This window comes from Lethenteron reissneri, chromosome 15 (genome assembly GCF_015708825.2).
Source record: "Lethenteron reissneri isolate LAM-NWPU_2019-01 chromosome 15, ASM1570882v1, whole genome shotgun sequence".
NCBI classification, from domain to species: domain Eukaryota; kingdom Metazoa; phylum Chordata; class Hyperoartia; order Petromyzontiformes; family Petromyzontidae; genus Lethenteron; species Lethenteron reissneri.
The window spans coordinates 7,568,077-7,589,627 of record NC_083793.1 but is presented as its reverse complement, the minus strand read 5'-3'; the positions used below and the strand labels follow the sequence as shown (position 1 = coordinate 7,589,627).

The 21,551-nt window shown below is 44.7% G+C and overlaps 1 protein-coding gene across 4 annotated transcripts in view; it reads right to left on the bottom strand.

Annotated features, from left to right (window-relative positions):
• The window catches only part of LOC133342651 (IQ motif and SEC7 domain-containing protein 1-like), a 290,148-nt gene extending 270,243 nt beyond the window's left edge, over positions 1 to 19,905 (bottom strand). For 2 of the 4 annotated variants that reach the window (XM_061551935.1, XM_061551936.1), the window contains exon 1: positions 19,439 to 19,905. In XM_061551935.1, the coding sequence (XP_061407919.1) occupies positions 19,439 to 19,683 (245 nt within the window). In that variant the 5' untranslated portion in view covers positions 19,684 to 19,905. The remainder of the gene's footprint in view (positions 1 to 19,438) is intronic. The other 2 variants (XM_061551938.1, XM_061551944.1) reach the window with 1 other exon arrangement.
• Between the last annotated feature and the right edge of the window lie 1,646 nt (positions 19,906 to 21,551).

Genomic DNA, 21,551 nt, shown 5'->3' with positions numbered 1-21,551 from the left:
GAAATGAATTATATTTCTTAGCAGTACATAACTCTATGAATATTTGTTACAAAAATGAATAGAGATAATCATTCACACCGCTTCGCAACAAAGGTAAGTGTAGCATTTTTTTTTTGCAGGATGATTATATAAATTATCACGGTTATGAATATCAATCGGGACAAAATAAGATTTTTAATGGTTACATCTAAAACACCATAGACTGTGACATCATGTGCGAAAATACGACGTCACTTTATTAAAATAATAAATTACTATTTTGGTTTCTGCATTCGCATAATTTACTGCAATTAATATGCATAGCTAGTCTCATCAAAGTTCTTCCGAAATAACTGTATTTTCTAAAGAAGAGTAGACTTTATGTATGTACACTGGTAGCTGCACAAGAAGGGACTGCTGCAGTCGTATTAATCAACCTGGAATGACCAGTGTGGTGAAGTATGGTCAAATGACCCCTATGACTGACACGGCAAGTGGAGGCCTTTGTCTAGCGGTGTATTGACAAAGGGCCCTTATATTCTTTATGACTTTTTAGTTATATATATGTCCTGTACGATTATTTAGATGGTGGTAATGACACATGTTTACGTGAATAGTCAGTGGGGCCTTAAAAAGTGGCTTCTCAGTGAATATATCTGGTTTCGTTTGGCGAGTGAATCAGAATCTTTAGACTGGAGGAATCGGATGAGCTACACAGATCTTTTTCACAGATGTCCAGTCGAGGCTGGTCATTAGTGTGTATATATACATTTTAACAGGTAAGCCCCATTGCGCTACATATTTATTTTTCAGAAGTGATCTATCCACAAATTATAGCTCAATGAAGTGGCTTATCACGTGGGAATTTATAGCAGCCAAATAGCTCTAAACGCACATTTCTAAATGTAGAGGAAAAAACTGGAGGACCCGGAGAAAATGTCACACAACCACGGGGAGAGAGAACATGCAAACTCTAAATATACAGGTATCATCAGGGTCGGGATCGAACCCACGACCTCCTGTATATCTCGCCAGCGTGACAAGGTGTGGGAAGAGCATGCCATTACTGAACATACATGAACCTTACCACCTTATACTGTAAACCTAAAACTAACACATTAACGGTCAATAGCAAGTCGAGTAACTATTGTCGGCAGCTATATTTAGAGACTATACAATTCAAAATGTATTGCATTGTTACTACTTGACCGTTATGTCATTGTTATAACACTGTAGTACCAATGCCATTAATTTACCCAGGAAAGCCTCAATGGGTCTGAAGACGACAGTATTTTTTCAGGGGAGGGGGGGGGGGGGTTCTACATTGGGATTTAACACGTAGGCTTTCGCGACCAATGTTATTCATAATCAACGTTTTTGGGTTTAGATCGCGTTATTTATAAATGTGTCGTAACCCTCCACCACCCGACACGGCCAATCAGTAAAAATGTGTCACGTTGACAAAGACAAATAGTTCACTGCTTTAGCCCACCGGTGTGTTGAAGCCACAACATTTACAATTTGAGTACGACGTTTCGCTGGTAATTGCATCCAGCATCATCGGGCAATTCGCCAGAATGGTGATTATGAATCTACATTGGGATGTTTGGTCAATCCCATGAATCATTGTTTGGCTAAATGTGGAATGAAATCGGAGAACGTAAAGAACATGCAGCACGTATACGCGGGGATGAGTCACAGCTCGTGACAGTTACATTCAATCCATCACTCCGCTGCCATCTCCTGGCAAGTCTCACAATTCAACGTCTACAACACCTGCCATTCACAAGGAGTCTCCCTTCCAAGTAATTAACAAAGCGGCACGGCTTCTGAGATCTCGCCAGATCGGGTGTGTTTCAGGTCGATTCTCTGGTAGGTTTAGAAACATTTGCAATCAGGCCTGAAGAGATGCAGAAGTAATGAAAGGAATTTCAAATGCGAGGCCCAATAACGCATCTGGGAACAAATGCTGTATTCAATTGACCCTTAATGCAGCATTATAGAGATACTGGCATTATAGAGATACTGGAATTATAGATAGTACTGGCTTGTGGCAGTGGTACACGAGATACAATCAAAGAATTACATGTTATCTTTTATCATCGATGCTTGCTTTGTCCATAGCACTATACCAAATAGATTCCGCTGGTGACATGCAAGATAAAGTCTCTGAAATCAGTTATTGGTGTATTACTAATGACTGCAACACTCTTTATCACTACCGTACATACTAATGAAAAACCACTGCATTAGTCCGACATTGATTTCAGGGCCAACCCCGGACACCTCTTAACGTATGGGAATTGTATAGGCATTTCACTTTCTCTTCAGCTCTGCATGCAAAACACAAGACGCCCCCTTTGCATCCCCACTAATGACAATAAATTACACCGAGGCACTCATTTTACGGCGTATTTATCTACAACGGGGGTTTTGTGGCGATGCAGTGGTGAGCAGCACACCGCACTATGAGACCCAATTGTCTTTGCTTGATTAGCAATCAGGCTTTAGGGCAGTGCCGAGTGATATCATAACTAGTATCACAGGGCTTTGAACCCAATGACCTTAGCTTGATTCCCAACCACAGCTAACAGCGGTGGGGAATAATATAAAAATTGGTCCTGTGTTTGCCTTAACCAACCCGGAATGACCATTGTGGTGAAGTATGGTTAAAAAAACCGTGACCAGCACGTTCTAGGGAAGCATTAATCCACCAGGGGAGTGGTGGCGGTGCTGTATTTTATTTTTTATACAAAGCCCAGGACAGGCTCACATATCAATTGCTACTGAATTAATGCATGACTGGGAGTCGAACTCATTAAACTAGGTTCGTTGTGAAGTCCACAACCACCGCTATTGCACGCGCTAGGCACGCGTATGTGTTCAATCACCCTTGCACCCTTGTTTATTTACCAGAAGGTTCACCAAAGGCGGCAAAATGTTGCATCAAACCAATGTTTGGTTACTGCCAACATACAATCACAACCCAAATAAATTATATGGCTCTATAATTCTCTTTGCTTCATAATTGAGGAATAATTTTGCCATGAATCGCCATGCCCTTCAGCTGGGCAATGAGTGGATGATTTAAACATTCTATAAACATTGCTGTGCCTTCTGAATTCATATGTTTACAGTGCTTATGAAAGAGATGTATGTGAGCGGGTATGTGTATTCACTATATATGCACACACACACACACATTATTCTTATACAATCGTATTTTTCTAACGTTCCCCGACATCAGCAGAATTTGGCGGTGACCAATGTTTCGCCGTTGCAGGTATACAATCATAATCGTAACAAATAATATGTCCGAGGTACTTTCAATTCACCGCACAATGCCGCTCCCTCTGCAGAGTGATGCAGGGACAATGTGAACGGCTTATATGCAACACGGGTGGCATGCCGATAAAACAGGAATGATAAACAACTCTGAGAGATATACTGTACATCAAATACACGTTGGTACGCTCGAAGGCCGGTGCGATTTCCTGTGAAATGCACAGCATGTATCGGTGTGCATTGCAAAGTTGCTTTAGAATTGATTTGCATTTCAATTGACGCCGTTCTCCCTGCATATCGAACACACAGTGTTACGGGCAATAAAGTTGTTGTTGTTGCTGTTAATATTCATTCCATAGCTCGAGCATTTAATAGTTCACATTTGTAACTGATTCACCCAAACAAAGTGGCATTGAACTGCTGCGTTAAGATACAAATTAAATCATTGTCTGTTCTGATTATTGGGTACTTTTGTGCGAAGTAAATAAGTATGTATCACCAGATACGAGTTACCATTGAGACTACAAGTCTATTTGTTTCTAAGTGGGAGCTCAGTTATACGAGCAAATACAAAAGGCAGATACTACACGACTGCCAATAAAGTAGAATGCTCGGGAAGGAGCGGTGGCAAAGTGGTTGGCACGCTTAAACATGAACCCGGCGAGCCAAATTCAGTTCCCGGCCATGTCTCACATCGTGGCGGGAGAAGTATCATAACTAGTCTTGCCCCCCCCCCCCTCTAACCCGCACTGACCGGCGTGGTGAAGTATGGTCAAACAACACCACGGCTTAATATGGTTGTGGCGAGGCCTTCATCCGTTTGTGGAATGAGAATTGATGGGATGTTTGTTTAAAATGTTGTTTTTACTTGCAATGTAAATATTAGCAGCAAGCGAAAACATTTTTATCCAGACACGAGTTAAGTATTTCCAGAGTGAAACATTTAATCACGAATTAATAATACCAGCAAGATACAAAACTAGATGAGGCGGAAGGTCATGGAGCAAACGTATCCACATTTCACATCGTCCGTGCCATCAGTCCAGCCGATCGTAGGAATCCGATCGAGAAGGAACTGGCCATTTAATGTAAAAGAGACGCGAAATTGTTGACCGTTGAGAGATGGTGTTGCCGAAGGTGCACGTATAACACTTGAAGACCATTATTATCAAGCACGCTGCACACACACACACATCCATTTCAGACATGAACACATACACAGCTCTGGAAGAGAGAGAACACACACACACACACGGGACAAAGGGGGAGCTTCGTTCGGCGCGATCATACATTAGGTGAGCACTCAATTAGCTGAGCACTGAGCTGCCACGCTGCCTGATACATTGAGCAAGAAAGGAGAGTAAATGCAATATATTTATTTAATTCTGATGACTGCCAGCAAGGATTAGGGGGAGGGGGTGGCTTTCTTCAGGAAAAAAAAAGCATTAGCATATTATCCTTGACATTGTAATGCTTTGCATTTGCCATTTTTTTCCTACCACCGTACTTTTTAAATTCAATTTCTTCCCTCTGCATTGCTTTTCATGGGAATGGAAAATACCACTAACGTAGGTACTCGCAAGGGCACCGTAGGATGTGGATAGGAAACCTGGATAATGATCTTTCAGCATCTTTACCTACACATATAGTTCATCACAGACATGCCCAGCAATAATCTTTCTGCATCTTACATCCGTAGTCCATCACAGGACCCTGCCATTGCCGTACCTATACCACAATTCCTTCTACTCGCTATTTCACGAATGTTTAACTGGATTTGCTTGAGGACATGTGCAAATATCTATAGATTTAAATAACCTTGCTTTATTATACATCACAGTTATGGTGATGCAAGATCATTTGCATCCTGACATTAACAGCAACATGATTGTCGTTTCATGAATAAAGCAGTGATAATTCTAGCTATAAATGTATATCTTGTCCTGGTTCAGAAATAAATTTCAAGAATACCCCTATTAGTCCGTTTCAGTTGCCACTCATTACAAAAAAGTAGGCTTTATAGTTTAGCAAGACTGCATCCATAGCAGCTGAGCAACACATTTCTGTGGAGGGAGCTGGTAGGAACGTTGGGTTGCTCGGTCAATGGCCAAAGTCAACGGCGGCGTGGTGTATTCCGCAAATATGCCCGACTGTGAGGGCGGGCACAAGCCGCACCTAGTTTACACAACAAAGGCTCATTCCTAACAGCGTGCTTCAGCCGCACCGAACCTCACAAAAATAATATGCAGGGCCTACCTTGGCTCCTCCCACCCTCAACCTGTATATATACAAATACTGTTTCTTGGAATTTCTCTCACTTGATACAGCTGAAGTACTCTTGAAGACGCTTGGACACCGTAGTAAGGCACACGTGTTTATTTACACAATGGTCGTACAGCACTGGAGGGGTGTATCGGCCCCCTCACCCGTATAACTGGGGATACACCTCTAGCTATCCTTCCTACCCCGAGTCCTCCACTAACGGGCTAGGGGAGGCTGTCTGGCCCGACACTGGTCAGTCGGGCTACGGTACCCGGAGTCCCAGAGTACTGACTCTGGTTCACGGGACCACGCCACTGGCTCCAGCCTGCGCTGCCCTGATAAGGGCGGCGTCCCAGGGGGAGTCCAGGGCCTATCTGGTCGGTCTTCCGTCTTCCCCTAATTACTCTAAGACTGAACCCCGAGCTCTCTGGCTCATCCCTTTTTATACTCCCCTAGAGGATCACAACCCCCCTCACGCCGTCCGGTGCGGACGTCGTTGCGGGCACCACCCCGTGTACTCGCGGAGTCCCCGCCCACTGTGTTTGTTATCCGTTAGCTCCTATGCAAACAGCCCTACACAAACAGCCCCTCTGTAACAGCCCTACACAGCTATCGTGCTGTGACGGTTCCACCTGAAGACGTAAGCTTGTGTTGCCTCCGAAACGTCGTGATTTTTATTTAGTTTTTATTTTACTTTTATTAATTTCAATTTTTTACCTATGTGACTTTACCGAAAAAACCTAAGAATATGAATCCTTGCAGTCACGAAAGCTTCAAATCTAGAATTTTATAAGGGCACCACGGGGTGACCAGTCCCTCCCCACCCAGCCCCACCCTCCCCACCCAGCCCCTCCCCTCCCCACCCAGCCCCTCCCCACCCAGCCCCTCCCTGCACGACGGACGGACACAATAATCCCCTGTGGGCTGGTGTAACCAGGAGGTTCCTACCAGTAATATATGCATCCAGTGGATTGCACTCGCTAGCTAAGTAGATGCATGCACACTCGAACACACCACATTGGATGGTGCTTGCTTGTTCACCGTTCGCTTCACCTTCACTAACATGTCTGCAATTAATCACAAGTTGCCTTCGCCACGATTACTTTGTATACAGCACGTGTACCGCCACTGTCTTGAAGACGGGGTAATGGCAGGCAGTGCTGCGGCTAATGAGATAGTTGGGGTTGGGGGGGGGTGTAAGATAGAGTGGGCGGGTTAGGGTCCCAAAGGGCGACAGAGGGAAAAAGAAAAGAGGGCATTTGGGAAGACAAGGCACAAAAGATGGATGGGCCCACCAGTGGAGAATTGCATGGTGGGAGGTAGCAACGGATGCCACTGGTCGCTCAGCTTGTCTGCCCCACTGCTGCGTTCTGTTATTGTGCTGTGATCTACCAAGAGCGGCCAGCGTCAAACTCCATTGCCTCTCCCCCACTCTCGGTGCTGCCCTCCCACTGTGTCCCCCATAACTAACACTTACACATCCCGTCCTCTACAGAAGGTTGGGATCGCCATGCGGTTATGGTACAGATTGCAGAAGGTAATAACAAGCGGCGTTCTGTTAGCTTTGACATGGCAACTGAAACACATTGCAAGGCGAGTGCAAGCGCGCTGCCCTGCAATCCGTCTTTCGCGTTCAGTGTCCACATGGCACTGACAGGAACTGCCAAAAATCGACAATGCCTTTAGGGCCGGATAAACTGAAATAAGTCAATTTCTTGTCAATACAAGCCCCGTGTAACAGGGGACACTTTTGTGCTTTTGCATCAAGTGTTTTGAATGGGTTGCTGTGGGAATGAGATGTTAAATCTGAAAAATGTCAAAGTGTACACAGCATGCTTTGCTGGAAAATAATTGTATTTATTCATATTAAAAATATGGTTTGGCTATGTCCATGTTAATAATTGTGTGCATTGGACATTTGCCCATCATGAGCTCAGCTGTCGTCATTGAATACAGAACCTGTTCAGCGTTGGTACCATCGCATCCCTTGCATATAATAAAGATTGCCTAGCAAATATAAAATATTCACGAGTGGAGTCTGACTTTGTATTTGATTTTTAAAAGCCATACTTTTATTTCGGAAGTTCACACGTAAAAGAAGACGCCAGGCACAGTGTACGATTTGAATGTTAACTCGACCGATAGCAAAATGTTCTCACTTTGGTGTGCACATTGTATCTCCAAACATCTCATGTGGCGATTGATATCGCTAGGATGTGTTTATATATAGAGCACGTGTTGAGAGCAACGTTTTACAGACACTCCACTGCATAAATACACCCAGAGCTTTACAACAGAACTGTGAAAACAATAGGCTCAGTGGAATCATTGATTGATACGTTCAACTTGTGATTCATAATAGATTTTTGGGTTGGAACGCGTGAGTAAAAATGTTGTGTCGTACAGCCCACTCCACCCGACACAGCCGAATAATAAAGTCGTCACGTGAACAAACGTGTCCATGTATGACTGCCTCAGCAGCACCACCGGTGTGCTGGAGAACAACCTGTGTCGGGTGGATGAGGGTACACGACACACATTTTACTGACGCAATCCGACCAAAAAAAAATATTGTGAATTATGTGAGACTAGGCTATAAGCAAAGCTGTCTTGGGTGTGGACCAATCAATTTGAAGGACAGTGCATACATTATCAGAGTTGTCTTTTTGTTTGCATTTTAACCGCAAGTGTTGTGGTTAATGCAAACATGATCCCGTGCATAAAGGTGTCAGTTTTGTTGCCAGTTAAAAGGGTAAAAATCTATTACTAAATTATAATATTATACGTGTTAAATTCATGTTCGACTTTATTTATTTTTGCTCAATCTTTATTCAACGTTAATCTGTGCATGCTGTTTTGCATTCATGTTTATTCTTGTAAAGTTTAACACTCTATTTTTGTTACAATTTTCGAAAAGAAATACATCATTATTATGTTTGTGCTTGTTTTACCCGGATCGACCGTGAAAGAGAAGAATGCTATTCTCGATGGACTCTCTTCTGGTTATGAATAAACGATGAGCGAGATGAATCAGCGCATCACAAGGTCGCGAGCGATGGAAATGATGATGATGGAAATAGGAAAACCTTCATCCAGCAGTGGATTGACCATGACCAGTGATGGCCATGATGATTATTAATAATAGACGCAAAATAAATAAATATAATACCTCTTCCTGCACTATATCCACCCATGGATGATAGTTATTTATATGACCTTGCAAATGTCGGTCATGGAGTTATTTTCACCATACTTCACTATGTTGCTAAATGCGGGTTGGTAAAATGGGGGGGGGGGGGGCGGTGCGGGGGGAGGTGCCACCCAAAACAATAACCATTATCGTGTAAGTTTATGGAATGTCACGGTAAGAAACACTGTTCGGACAGCCTCTTTGCATGTTGGGAGCCCAATTGTCCATTCAGAGGCGAACTGCGCACTTCGTGACCTAGGCAAGCATACACAGCAGCAGGAGACGCGGTGACACGTACACCCCCCAGACCCCCCCGTCTTATACTATACGGTACATCGGTGTGCTGGAGGTCTCTTTAACATGGGCCTGGTAATCAATGATGAATGTACAAAACACCCAGGCGGAATCCCTGCAGGTCTCTTTTTTGTTGTTTTATTTCCCAGCGAGATTACAACAGGCATCTGGTATGATAAACGAAATGGAATACTTTTCGGCTTAATTGCACAAAGACGCTAGGTTTTTTTTTTCACGTCATTATCTATTTTGTAATTTATCTTTTTTTCTTTCTTAGTCGTGCCATCTGTGACCTGTTGAGAATAAATTTTGCCGATGTTGCAGGGGGTGTGGGTAGGGGGTGGAGTGGGATGCGGGGGAGTTCACGACATATCTCAGTGGTCTCACTTATTGTCGCGCGTGTCCTTGTCAGGCATCCAATATAAACGTAACCCTGCCAGATGTTCGCGGAGAAAGACACATTTCCTGCAAGATGGCAAACCATTATGCCCGAGTTGCGCACGAAAACAGCCACAGTCTGGACTGTGATTGGTGTGTTTAAAAAGTAGACTTTTCTTGCTTTCCGTATTTGCTTTGACACAGATCACACTTCTGATTAGTGATGAGACGGTCTAAACGAGTGGTTCCTAACCTGGGGTGCACGCACCCACTGGAGGTGGCGAAATGTCCTTTCTGGGGATGCGAGATGTGGCCAGATTTTTTTTTTTTTTTATGGTAAATCATCGAAATACAAATCACGTACGGGGACGTAAGTACAACTACTTTTTGATTTAAAGCTTTCATGACTGCAGGGATTCATATTCTTGGTTCTTTCGGTAAAGTCACGTAGAAGGGAAACAATAAAATCATCACGACGTTTTGATTGCAACACAAGCAATCATCATCAGGTGTGAAAACCACAGCAAGAAAATGTATTATTTTATTTTTCCCTTTTACGTGACTTTACCATAAGAACCAAGAATATACCACTACTTTGTTTAATCAAACCTGTCTATTTATTAACATTACATACTTTTTACGATGGAGAGCCAAAGGAGTGCAAGACTGGAGTAATGGTTAAGAACCACTGGTCCAAACAGTAGTTGAGTATTCCTATTCCAACATTTAAAATAAATACAACATTACGATATATATTCATGGAGAATAGTCAAAACGGTTTTGAAATGTGAGCGATGAAATTACTCCGCAAATTGTTTAACTTGTATACTGTTTATATGGCATTGGCATAGCAATTACATTTCAATTTTTGACATCGTTGGTAGATGGTGGTGGTGGGGAACAACCAGTCAGAGGGAATTGAAATATTCTCCTCGTTTACCCCAGGTGTTCCAAACCGACTGACCACACGCAGTACAATGAGTCTGTGCAGAGAACATTAATTCCACTGGTCACACATGACTGGAAGATTTATGAACAGCAGAGGTGATTTTCTTCTCGTGGTATAGCTCGCCTAAACCGAGGTCTTTCCGGGTTAATTTCCCAATGGTTTTAGAACCATCATACCTGAAGAAAAATCCATGGCCAGCTTTAAAATGTGCCCAGGCTTTTAGATTGTGGCCGGGATTGGCCGCAGTAGGTATCCGTTGTCTCTGGATTTGCACCACATTTTAAAATGCAGCATCGCAATTACTTGCTCACGCCACTCAGACGAGAGAGAGAGCTTCAGAGAATAATTTCAGAGAATGTAGTTTGACCTAATATATAAACTCTTTTTCAGATGCTGGCCACAAATAATAGGCCAACCAAGTGGCTCATCATGTTTATAAATGTGGAGGGGAAAACCAGAGAAAAACCGAAATCCACGTGACCACGGGGAAAACATGCGCCAGGGTTGGGATTGAACCCACGAACCTCCTGCATATCAGGCAAGGTAGTTAACATCTCGCCACAGCGGCGCCTCACCTTCCACACTGGCTAGGTGGAAGTACTCACACTTTACCCCACCACACAGGACCTCCTGATTCAAGAATTGAAGAAATCGAATAGGTGATCGATGGATTGGACGTCTCGCGTTCCAACCCATTCCACCTTGGCAGCATCCCTATTGATGTAATGCTACCGTTATGAATCTGGTTAACCGCGTACTTTTTACTTATAATTTAAACCTAAACAACAACAGTTACGCCAGAATTACCAACTTCAATAAAAGCCTAAACATAACAACGATAAATAACTGTGCAAGCTCAACAAAAAATAGTATTTGCTTAGATCTGTACAAACTGGAAACAACGTAAAAAAACATTGTGTCATACACTATTCTGTCTGAGCATGGTTTTAGATTACATGTTAAGAAATACAAATAATAGATATTATAGATTTAAAAAAATTGGCCATGCATTTATCTCGCACACATGTTTACATTGTGTGTGTTGCTGTCGAAATCGCAGTGGTTAAGTTGTGAAATATAAGTGGTTGGAAAATGAGGCCTACTGCCCATGTTTTATTATAAGTTCTAAAGCGCTGAACAACAAAAGTTATTCTAAAAAAGAAGCTGTAATTGTTCTGCCTCATCCGTTAATAAATGCCTTCCATCACAAACAAGCTGCCAAATGAATTTCTTATGGTCTTGTGATGCAACAATCTATCTCTAGCACATGCACGCTCCATCTCCGTGGTGCATGTCCCCTTTGGAATACATTTTTTTACAGATGAATATGCATTATAGGTGCTCTAAATACTGGCGAATTTGTATTCAATTTACAGATTTCTATTTTTTTTTACAATAAAGTGATACAAATTTTTTATTGTGCTTCTTATTTATTTGTAAGCATTTTTTTCCACAGTTGTATTCAGATAACGACATCAGCCCCATGTTACGAGACGAAGCACTATCTAACCATTACTCTAACAGCGAGCAGTGCATCACCTTGCCCAGAGAATAGCTTCAGCGTATGACATCACGGAAACACTTCTGAAGTCGCTTCTATAGGGCCAGTTATCTACACTCGGTATATAACGCACCTTTGTGCGTGCCGTCAAACAATAATCCTCAGATCTGGAACATTATTGCATTAAGTTAAAACACCTGATTTAATTTGGAAATTGTTTACTCCCGGTGGTGATTACGGCCGAGGCATTCAACTTGCAACACTCAAGAACTTGTGATTGCCTGGATATGAACCTAAGCGTATGGAATTAGTGCCTCGTGTCCTGACAGTGAATCAGCCTCCTTAGTCACCCACCCATGTCTCCGATTATGGTATGCATACCGCTAAAGAAAAACAATGCATATGTTTGCACAGCAGCCTGGTTAAAGAGCTATGTTGAATTATAATCGAGGGTGTAAACAAAATCTAAATGGTTTCTCACTCAAATTAGCATGGAGTCATGTTCATCTTCTGTTGACAGCCCTGTGCCCATGGTAGAAATTCCATATTCCCATGGCAGAGGTAAATAATTATATATTTTTCCCAAAAAAAGACTGTAACAGCTTCTAGTGTGAGTTTACTACTAGTGTGAGTTATGGGATTTTTTTTGGAATAAAAATCCAATTCGGCAAAAACTAAATTATAATCCAGACACAAGGACGGGAACCATCCTAAATCGAATTTAAAATGCTCCTACAGCCGTACAGTTACATAACAGTCGGATTTTATCCCCTAATCTCAATTAAATTCATTTAATCTTATGCAGCGAACTGACTATAATCCAAGCCACCACAACTTGACTAATTAACCCTGCCCATTTTGCCTCCACCCCATGGGTCTAATTAAAATTTAATATCTACCAGAAATTATCCGATTTTTTTTAAACAGCTCCGAACATGAAATGAAATGGAATTACCAGCAATATTATGCTATTCATTTTTTTTAAAGGTGTATTTATACAGTACAATTTTTTTCCTGAAAAATTCTGCCGCAGTCCTTAATGCTTAAGGATCAAAGCTACACGTTTATCCCTATAGCTGCGGTGACAGTGGTTGCGAGTTAAATCCGTTGAGCAGAGTCGGTTTCTTTTGCTCTGTATGCATGTTAAACTTCTTTCACACTGCACCGTACGTAGCCAACCGTGCTAATAACCACACGGTTACAGTTGTGGAGTTTTCATATTAGACGTCATACCCGGTGTGCGATCATAAATACCTCCATCAGAAGTTGAACGGTAATGGACACCAACTTGTAAAGTTTCGCCAACATGTGCTGTACCGAACGAGCAAATTACCCCGCTTCTCGCTTGCTCGCGGAGTCAACGCTGAACGCATTTGGGAATCGGACCGGCCGCGCGTGCATGCAGTGTCGTCACGTGACAACAGCGGGCGGCTATCTCGTCTGTCTCCTGCTCTTTTTCGTCGTTTCTCTTCTTTCAGCAGACAATTACATCGGAAGAAGAAAATGGTTCACATTACACCATCGACTACAATGTCATATGTATGCGTTAAAAAATGTATGAACGTAGTGCAAACGCATGATTGCAAACACAAATCTTAAAGAGTTTGGCCGGAAGGAAAAAAAAGGAAAGACATTTAACCTATTGGGTCTCATCAGCATTTAGAATCTCATATCTGGCTATATGATTAATGCCCTTTCTTGTTCATCGAGAAAAGCCCCACTGCGGCTTAAGACTCGTTTTTTTAGGAAGGTCCTGCACTGGGATGTTTGCCTTATTCCATTAACGAGCATTTGCCAGACAACCCAAATCACCTGGAAAAACCTACACACATATAAGCGGATAACACCCAGAGCTCTGCTCAGGCAGATTAAATCCATTTGCGGTCCCGTCTCTTGGCTACCTTACAGTCCATCGGATTTGGTAAGTCCACAACAGGTTAAGGGGGCGGTTAAGTTATCATCAATAAAGATACAGTCTGCAGTTGTTGCCCATAAATAAGGAGGGGGGGTGCTTGTGTGGTCAGGATAATGCACTGTGAACCCTGCGATCCAAGTTCAATTCCCTGCCATGGCTAAAATCAGTGCTAAAGTGATATGACAACCGCACCTGCCCCTCTCCCCCATTCATCAACCAGCATGGAGAAGTATGGTCGAAAACCCCCATGATTGTCATGGAATGGGGAGGCCTTCATCCATTGGTGGACTGAGAATGGCTGAAAATCTCCATTATTTCTTACAACATTCAGTCATTGCTACATATTAAAAACCAGTACTTGTTGACTTAACTTTTCCAAGCAGCTGTATTTAATTCAATACAAGAACCAGGAACATTGTCGGCAAATATGTGCGCCAAATAAACAACTTAACAGGAAGTAAATGTCACTCTTATTCACAATCGATTGTAACCACCATCAGTTTATAAAACGCGTGTTCTTTTCAAACATCCAAGCGTATTCTCACACGATTTTCATGAAGTCATACCTTCAGCAAATTTCATACGCTTCGGCGAGAATTTACGTGAGAGGACATCGGGTTAATCCCGTTTTAGATGGGGGGGTTTCTTTTTTTACGACCAGTCTTGTTTCATAAAAATTTCAATAAACGAAAGAGAAGTCAATTTCTTGAAAGCGTATATTTCCATTTATCTTTGTGCATTGCAATACTTAAAAAAAAACACACCATTCATCATGAAAATGCAATTACAGTCAACAAACACATTGTGATTCAATACATTAGAGCTCAATCATTGAAAAGTGGCTCTTGGCAACGTCTTACTATCTAGTCAAAACGTAGACATCAATTATGCGCACTGTTATAAATGCACCGTGCGGGAATGTACTGACCGTTATCGTTTCCTGCTGCCGGTTAAGCAAATTTCATTAAAGGGTTCGAGAAACGTCATGCCTTGACCCTGGCGCGAGGTACAGAAAGGAGATTATGACCTTGCTTCTAAGATGCCCTCAAGCAAGGGCAATTGTGATCCTTCCTCTCACATAGCAACAAGCCGCAAACATCGCTGCGGTCTCTTATTTTTCTCCCCCTCCACCGTCACCACCCCCAACCTCCCCTCCCCAAGTGACTTCCTCAAGGAGAGAAAAACATATCCCTACAGGAACTGAATCTGCAAAAAAAAAAGGTTTCCCCACGTGGTGCCTTGGTAAACAGCAGGAAACTGGCTTTCCCACGTGTTAATCTCCACAAACGGGGTGGTTAAGCTCCCCGAAGGGAGGATGTGCACGGAGAGAAATAGAAAACTAATCCGCTCATTATGCAGCAGTTGTCTGATTTGCGGAATTAAAATAGGACTTGCGATCAAGGTAATGAGGACGCTTCGCCACGTTTCTCAATGTCACCCCGCCGATCCATTCCCGCGGACCTCACCAACAATACAAGTTTCACGTCTGGAAACTCGATGACGCAATGAACGCAAAACACAGTTCACAACGGGGGCTATAGGCACGTGTGAAGTGGACAGGGCAGAAACTTTGAAATTAATTCATTTGCAACGGCTGGCACTTTCACTGGTGGCGACTTTCTGAATCTCTTCATCACTACTCTATTTAATTATGCACAAATGCGATGTTTTGTGTGTGTTTTATCCCAATAGAATAATAACAATAACAACATTACATCTAGCACAGAACATGCTCAGGGAATTGTAGTCCATCTTGTCTGTTCTTTTATGTAACAATGCACAATCATTTGCAATTCATGACAATTACACATTGCTATGAAAAATATTTCCAGAAAATCGCCTGAAACGCTTCAGACAATTTAGAGACAAACTCAAAATTCAGGTAGACTCCCTGAGAATTCATTGGGAGTGCCTGGGCATTTCAAAGACTGCCTTTAAGCAATTCAGATAGCCTCAAAATTTCGAGATTTGCCTGGATGTTTTTTTATTGTCCTTCATCTCATCATCATGATGATAATAAACTGATAAATCAAGACCTCCCCAAGCCGTTTCTTTCTCTCACAATCCTGTGATATAATAAGCCACCTAGCACCTGCAAACTAGTTAATTTCATCACATTGTCTCTTTATCTACCAAACACATTTTTTTTGAGAATGAAGGTACATTTTCGGGCTCTGAAATTCGTGCTATAACAAAACTAAAACCGGAATGCAAACTTATTCTGCACAGCCATCAAGACAAGGAACCCCTGGTGATTTAACAGACTGTTGGGGCCAAGTGCTGTTAGTGAGCACCTGTGAAGGCGAACACCGCACATGAGGGTGTGGTGTGACTAACAACACGCCCCAGCTGCCTTTTGTCTTACAAGTGATGCTATTTACATGCAGCAACAGGTACTCATTTCAGGCTCAGTTGACATACATGGAGAGGCCCAGCACCAGTTCACATACTCGCCACTGATCTTGGGCGTCGAGCTTGGGTAGTCAGTCGTGATCGTGGCTGAGTTATGCCACTCCAATGCCTCTCCACCACGTGCACGCGCTAAATGATTCACGTGGCTCATCGGTACATTTAGAAGTGGCGGTGCGTCGCCTGCTTAAGCACACCCCACTTTTGACAAATGTACAGATATTATTATTATTCTGCAGACGGTATGTATTTTCCCGAGGAAATGTGCTCATTATAAGAAATATATATGCGCGCGTGTGTAGGTGTGTATTACGTATTCTTAACCGGTGCTATTTAAGCTTTCCAACCAATGTTGAAAGCGTTAAAACATTCACTCGCTGTACAGAAGGGATCACAACACTCGTAAGGCTGATTAATTATCAAAATAATTTCGGGGATTTTTTTGTTTTCGCATATTGTGTTACGATTAGGCACCTATACTTAGTCCGCGTGCATCAAAAGGTTGGGACCAAACGTGTCCTCCGGAGACGAGCACGTGTCGCAGACAATCCACGCGCATCGTGCATCGTTCTTCTCGTTTTTAATTCATGCGTGGCACGCGCCGCGTTTGGGCGCATCCCTGAACGCGCATGGCATCTCGCTCGCTCGCTCGGAATGCCAGCGAGCAGCAACTTGAAGGAAGGGTATTGCCGCTCATACGATATTATAAATGCCGTGGGGCCCGGCAGCGCTCGCTCGGATCCATGCGGCGTAATTCGCTGCGGGCGCACGAGGAAGAGGCGCGCGACAATGCAAGCGACTAACAAAACAGTTGAGCCTGGCGCAGTGATAAATATCAATTTCTCCGATCGATACAGCGCATTTAAGCAATGCCAACAGATTATGGATCGATCGATCAAACCGCAAAGCGATGTCCCACCCACCCCGCCGCTCGGCAGTAAAAGGACGCAGGTAAAGATTGTTTTTCTCTCTCTCTCTATCGTGAGCCTCGTGCATCGCAAATCGCCGCGCCACCTTCCTCCCCCCAAAGATCAACGACGGCGCAGCGCTTCGTCCGCACGGGATGTTGCGTTTCTTTTCGGACGGGGAATGTCCCCCGAGTGTCGCGTCCGTCTACTGCGAGTTTAACCCCCCCCCCCCCCCCCGCAATTCACGTTGCGCATATTAATTTTAATAAAAAAATTTTACCTACGTGACTTTACCGAAAAAACCTAAGAATATGAATCCTTGCAGTCACGAAAGCTTCAAATCTAGAATTAATGAGCCTGCAACTCGCAGTATGTTGATCGTATTAAAACAAAACAACAACAACTAAAGGTTTGAATTTGTAGAGCTCAGCCCGAGGAGAGGAGATCATGTGCCAAATAAATGTCGCCTTCACCTTGACTGGGGATGACCCCCGAGGGTCGAAGTCTGGATTGCTGAGCGCTGCAGACAAAATGCGTTCGTCATTATCAGTAACGGCAGCCCTTGGTCAATCCACTGCTGGATGAAGGCCTTTCACCCAGGTTTTGATCTCCTACGATCCCGTCGATGTAACAATATACGTATCACCTGGACACGAGGTGGTGATCTCATCGTGCTAGCCATTGCGTCTATTTAGTCATCCTTAATTTAAACGTTGTTATACTGTATTACCATTCTCGTAAACTTCAACTTAAATATGTGAGTATAGTTTGCTTCATATGAACGACGTTTGAGTATTGCAAAGTTTTTTTGACTTTTATGAGAGTGTATGGCAATGATTAGACACACTCAACTTGCTTGGATGTGATGTTACTAAGTTAACTGATTTGGAAATATCACGACAATAGCACAGCATGTCGTCTGCTCTCCATCTTCGAATAAAAAATAGGCCGATGGGGTACAGCCAAAACCATGTTTTGATTTCACACAACAGCATCGCACAGTCCACGCTCTGCAAGTTCATAGTTTAGACCCACAATAACAATTCGGTAAACAAAATAAGCATTCAATATGCGATGTTATAGAGTTACTACCGGTTAAAAGCAGCGTGTGGCGATAGCACAAGTCCTGTGTTGCGTCCGTCATGTTTAAGCTCATCAGCCTTTTGGCTTTCCCGAAGAAAATGTATCCGGCAGTATTTGTGTAAGCAAACAAATCCAGTTCCAGTTAAGATTCTGCTTGAGCTCGTTCACGAGACGACCAAAACAAACCCGGGATATCTCAATAGTAAAACAAATATACATTCCATTTAAATAAAAACCAAACACCCCACGTATAATTTACTTCTATTTACCTTTGAGCGATATGCAAATTCGTCCGCAGGTGACGCACCGTATGAAATGCATCGACGGCTGGGGTCTCGTGGCCGCTGCTGTGTGTTGTACTAATGATGTATTGTGTTGCCGGACACTTAAAAAAATCCTGGAGCCCCAGTATCGCACTGTTTATTGATGCGCCACACTGCGTGCGTGTGTGTTTTTTTTTGTCTCGTCCATCAAATTAATGGCGCAGCTCCATAGTTATGGCTTGTGGTAACCAGTAAAACGTCGGCAGGGCCCTCCCCGTTGTGCAGTCGAATATATTCCGATGACATCTCTCTACCACGCGCAAGCGAGTGCGCATTAACAGTGGGGGTTTTTTTTCGTGGAACTTAAGTTTCGCGGATAGCAGAAGGGGAAAAGAACAAAATAAACCCACCACACATTCTCGTAGATCTCGGCACGCTTCACTTTTAATGCGCGCGGACACACACACACACACTCCCCAATAAAACAGTTACGCACTTTACTGCGAGCACTTCTCAGCACGCAGCGTCAGCATCTATACAGGTAAACAAGAACTACTATGCCGGCACTCAATCCACTGCCACCACCACCACCACGACAACCTCATTGCCTTACATACAACCGCAATCGTGATGAACGACAAGGAACAAGAGCGCGCTTCGACCATTGGAGCGTGGCTGGATCGCATGCCTGTGCGCGCGTGTGTGTGTAAGTGTGTCTGGCTGGGGAGCGGTAGTGTAGTGGATTAGCGCTCGCTACGCTACGAACCCCCGAGTTCGATTCCCGCTGGCGGCCAACACCAGTGACGATTATCTGAACCGGTTCTGTGCCTCCCCTAGGTCGACTCAGCCTCGAATGAGTACCTGGGGAGGCAAAATCGGCCGAGCGTTTTTTGCCGGCCACTCAGCCCCTCGTGTGCCGTGCTGGCCGTCAAAGGTGCTACTCGCTAACAGCACTTGCCCCAACAGTCTGTTGAAGGGGGTGGGAGGGTGCATGGTGGTAGTGGTGGTGAGGTGCGACTCACGAATCAGCCTTCATCGCGGGTAGAGTGGCCACGGAGCGTAAGAGGCACGGCTCAGCAGGGGGCTGCTGCTGCTGTTCGGGACCGGCTCTGAGCGCCGCGTTCTCTCGCCCCAGCTGCGCCACCAGCCTCTCAAGAGCCTCCAAGCGCCTCTGCTGCCGCTCGATGACCTCCTGCTGCGCCCCGATCAGCTTCGTGAGCTCTTGCAGACAGTTCGCCGCTTGTGCCGGTGGCTTCCTCGCCTCCATCTCTCTCTTCTCTCTCTTCTGCGTTGCGCCTCAACGCTATCGCCTTCCGCTTCCACAATCTCCAAGTAAACTACCGCTAATGACAACGGTCACCGCGATATACCAAGGTGAAGAATAACGCGTAAAAAAAACCCCCCACCAAATCCGGCGTGGCTCCGGAAAAGTCGGCGCTGCCCAAGAAGTGGAGTGAGCGTTTGGTGTGCGCGGCGTCAAGCGGCGCTGCTGCCCCTCGGAAGAAGGCGGAGGGACGGGATGGAGCGCCCGCTGGAAGCCGAGCAGCGGGGGGGGGGGGGGGGTAGAGGCGGGCGCTTGTAGTGATGCTGGGAGCGAGGGGCGCAACGCACTCACTCGTAGCAGCAGCAGCAGCAGCAGCAGAAGGAGCAGATCGAGAGCGCTGCGCGCGCGCTCGGATCTCCGGCTAGCTCGCGTCCCTCCCTGCTGCCATCCTCGGAGTGCCGGCTCCAGATGATGACATTGGCTCCGGCTATCGACCCGATCGCCCCCACCACCACCACCGCCGCCACCACTACGGCGTCGCTAGCGACAGAGATCCGAGCTCAAGATGATGCTACAATAGTGCGTAGGAGGACGCCGAATGCACCCAGTGCAGGCATCACCCCCACCCCCGTGCGCCCCCCCTCTCCCCGACCATGAGCTGCTTCCCGCACTCCCCCCCCCCTGTCCTACGGTTCCTCGGCGTAGGACTCCCCCTCTTGAAGAGAAGCGAACAGCGCAAGCGAAACGGCTCCTCCTTTGCGTTCAGCGCTGCAAGCGCGACCCGGTCGCTCGATCGGCAAACGGCGAGAGCGAGGGGCAATCGTCTGTACGTCCGAAACGCAGCGATCATCACAATTACAGAGCGGAAATGAAAAACGCACACGAAGACATCTTCTCTCGTCAACGCCGCATTAATAACGCAGCCAGCGCTCAGTTGCGTAATATTTTAGCTGCGCATAAAAAAGGTGTACATCGATAACAACAACAACAACATCACAAACAACCTCGCTAGATAAGATTGCGCGTCGCATCTTCGGGTTTGCTTGCAAGCGACACAGACTGAGTGCGCGTTCCGTGAGTGTGTGCGTTCAGCTAATGCAGAGCCCCAACCGTGTGTGTCTGTGTGTGTCTATTGCCATTACAGCTTCATTACGGTTTCTTTCTGCTAAGAGAAGAGGCGCGCGCATATGGCGGTCACCCATGAATGTTTACGCATTAATCGCAATTTCAGGACCGCTACCTGCACAGGATGAGATGGACTTGCAGCGCGGGCTCTGTAGCTAAACGCCGAAGCCCAATTCACGGACTGATTTAACAGCACAGTTTCGTGGCCCACGTGCAACACACATCACGGCTCGCCACACGAGTGTACGTTTAGAGTGGGAATTATTAACTTGAGAACATGTCCTTGCATATTTAAGTTGACATGTATCTACAATGTGTTCAAATAACGGGTTGTGATATGCACCACTAACAGCAAGTGGTGTCAGCTGACACAATTATCCCCGTGTCTTATATTATATAGAATTGTTACAAGGTAAGTTAATTAGTTTTTTTTTGTTTCACTCTGAACATTGACAATACGCGATTATAAGCATTACCTCACGGCCCAGTGGCGTTAATCATGCTGGTGAACGTGAGCAACCGCATGCCATGGAATGCATGGCCCTGACGCAGTGTGTGTGACACCAGCCAATATTTTATGACAGGTAAAAATCAGTCTCCGTACCACGACACGGATCGTAAAAGCACGCAAGTGTGCCGCACTAACACGGGTGATGCCGGAGCACCTGGCATTGGAATTATCACGGAGACATAAAACGCAGCAAGAGCATGACGCATTAAAATGTATTTTTTTCCACCCTCAAGAA